The sequence below is a fragment of the Cebus imitator genome, unplaced genomic scaffold, assembly GCF_001604975.1.
Source record: "Cebus imitator isolate Cc_AM_T3 unplaced genomic scaffold, Cebus_imitator-1.0 Scaffold3422, whole genome shotgun sequence".
In the NCBI taxonomy this organism is placed as follows: Eukaryota; Metazoa; Chordata; class Mammalia; order Primates; family Cebidae; genus Cebus; species Cebus imitator.
Genome location: NW_016110737.1, coordinates 1 through 1,753, shown reverse-complemented (window position 1 = coordinate 1,753; position 1,753 = coordinate 1). Strand labels below are relative to the sequence as shown.

The 1,753-nt window shown below is 53.1% G+C and overlaps 1 protein-coding gene across 1 annotated transcript; it reads right to left on the bottom strand.

The window, feature by feature from the left end:
* LOC108299250 (fructose-bisphosphate aldolase A-like) lies at positions 1–1,395 on the bottom strand. Its single transcript, XM_017521564.1, has one exon. The coding sequence runs from the start codon at positions 1,309–1,311 to the stop codon at positions 1,024–1,026; it is 288 nt and encodes a 95-aa protein (XP_017377053.1). The 5' UTR covers positions 1,312–1,395; the 3' UTR covers positions 1–1,023.
* Between the last annotated feature and the right edge of the window lie 358 nt (positions 1,396–1,753).

Here is a 1,753-nt window from a genome sequence, read left to right as displayed (position 1 = left end):
TTTTTTTTTTTTTTTCCCCCTTAAATAGCTGTTTATTGGCAGTGTGCTGGAAAGGGCGATGGAGCTAGCATTCAGACGACACCACACACGACTGTCACAAGGGAGGCAAGAGCGTTGGCAAGCCAGTTTGAAGCCCTGGAGCAGGAGGCCCCCGCTTCAACAGTGTGGGAGGGGGCGGGGCCTGGAGTGTTGGGGGCAGCCTGGGAACACCTCCGCTTAGTAGGCATGGTTAGAGATGAAGAGGGACTCGCTGGCAGCAGCCCCAGCCTGACCGCTTGGGGTGTACTTTCCTTGACAGGCGAGGCTGTTGGCCAGGGCGCACTTGATGTACTCCTCCTGCGCCGCCTTCTTGTTTTCCTTCTTCCCACCCCAGGCCTTCAGGGCAGAGGCTTGCAGGGCTCGGCCATAGGAGAAGGTCAGGGCCCAGGGCTTCAGCAGGGGGCACTTGTTGATGGCATTGAGGTTGATGGATGCCTCCTCCTCACTCTGGCCTCCAGAAAGGAAGGTGATCCCAGGGACAGAGGGGGGAACTGTGTGGCGAAGTGCTGTGACAGTTGCCATGGCAATCTCCTTGTGAGAAAACTTCTGAGTGCAGGCGTGGCCTGGGGTAACCATGTTGGGCTTCAGCAAGGTGCCTTCCAGGTAGATGTGGTGGTCGCTCAGAGCCTTGTAGACAGCAGCCAGCACCTTCTCGGTCACATACTGACAGCGCTTCAAGTCATGGTCTCCATCAGGGAGGATTTCAGGCTCCATGATGGGCACAATGCCATTCTGCTGACAGATGCTGGCGTAACGGGCCAGGACGTTGGCATTTTCCATGATGGCGAGGGCTGAGGGGTTGTGCTCCCCAATCTTCAGCACACAACGCCACTTGGCGAAGTCAGCGCCATCCTTCTTGTACTGGGCACAGCGCTCAGACAGCCCATCCAGCCCTTGGGTGGTGGTCTCACCATTTGTCCCTGCCAGGGGGACCACGCCCTTGTCTACCTTGATGCCCACAACACCGCCCTTGGATTTGATAACTTAGGGGAAGAGACGCCCATCATCCACCTTCTGGTAGAGTGTCTCGTGGAAGAGGATGACGCCCCCGATGCAGGGGTTCACCAGGTCATCAGCTGTCAGCAGCAGCTGACGGTAGAAGCGCCGGTTCTCCTCGGTGTTCTCAGTGCCAATGGACTGCAGCCGCTTGGCAGTGCTCCCAGTGGACTCATCTGCAGCCAGGATGCCCTTGCCCGGGGCCACGATGCGGTGAGCGATGTCAGACAGCTCCTTCTTCTGCTCCGGGGTTAGCGCTGGATATTGGTAGGGCATGGTGCTGGTGGTAGCAAGTTCCTGGTACAGGAGAGGGGCGAGTGTGCAGGATCTGGTGGCGGAGGAGGCGGGCTGGCGAGCTAATCAGGTTTTTTTTTTTTCTTACAATTGGGTTGTTTGAGTTCCTTATGTATTTTGGATATGAACCCCTTGTTCAACTTACAGTTTGCAAATATTTTCCCCCATTTTGTAGGTTGTCTCTTCACTCTGTTGATTGTTTCCGTGGCTGTGCAGGAGCTTTTTAGTTTGATGTAATCCCATTTTGTCTATTTTTGGTTTTGTTGCCTGTGCTTTGAATTCATATTTTAAAAAATCATTGCTTAGATCAACGTCATAGAGCTTTTCCTCTGTATTTTCTTCTAGTGGTTCTATAGTTTCAGATTTTACATTTAAGTAGTCTTCAATCAATTTGAGTGGGGTTTTTTTTTTTTGTTTTTTTTTT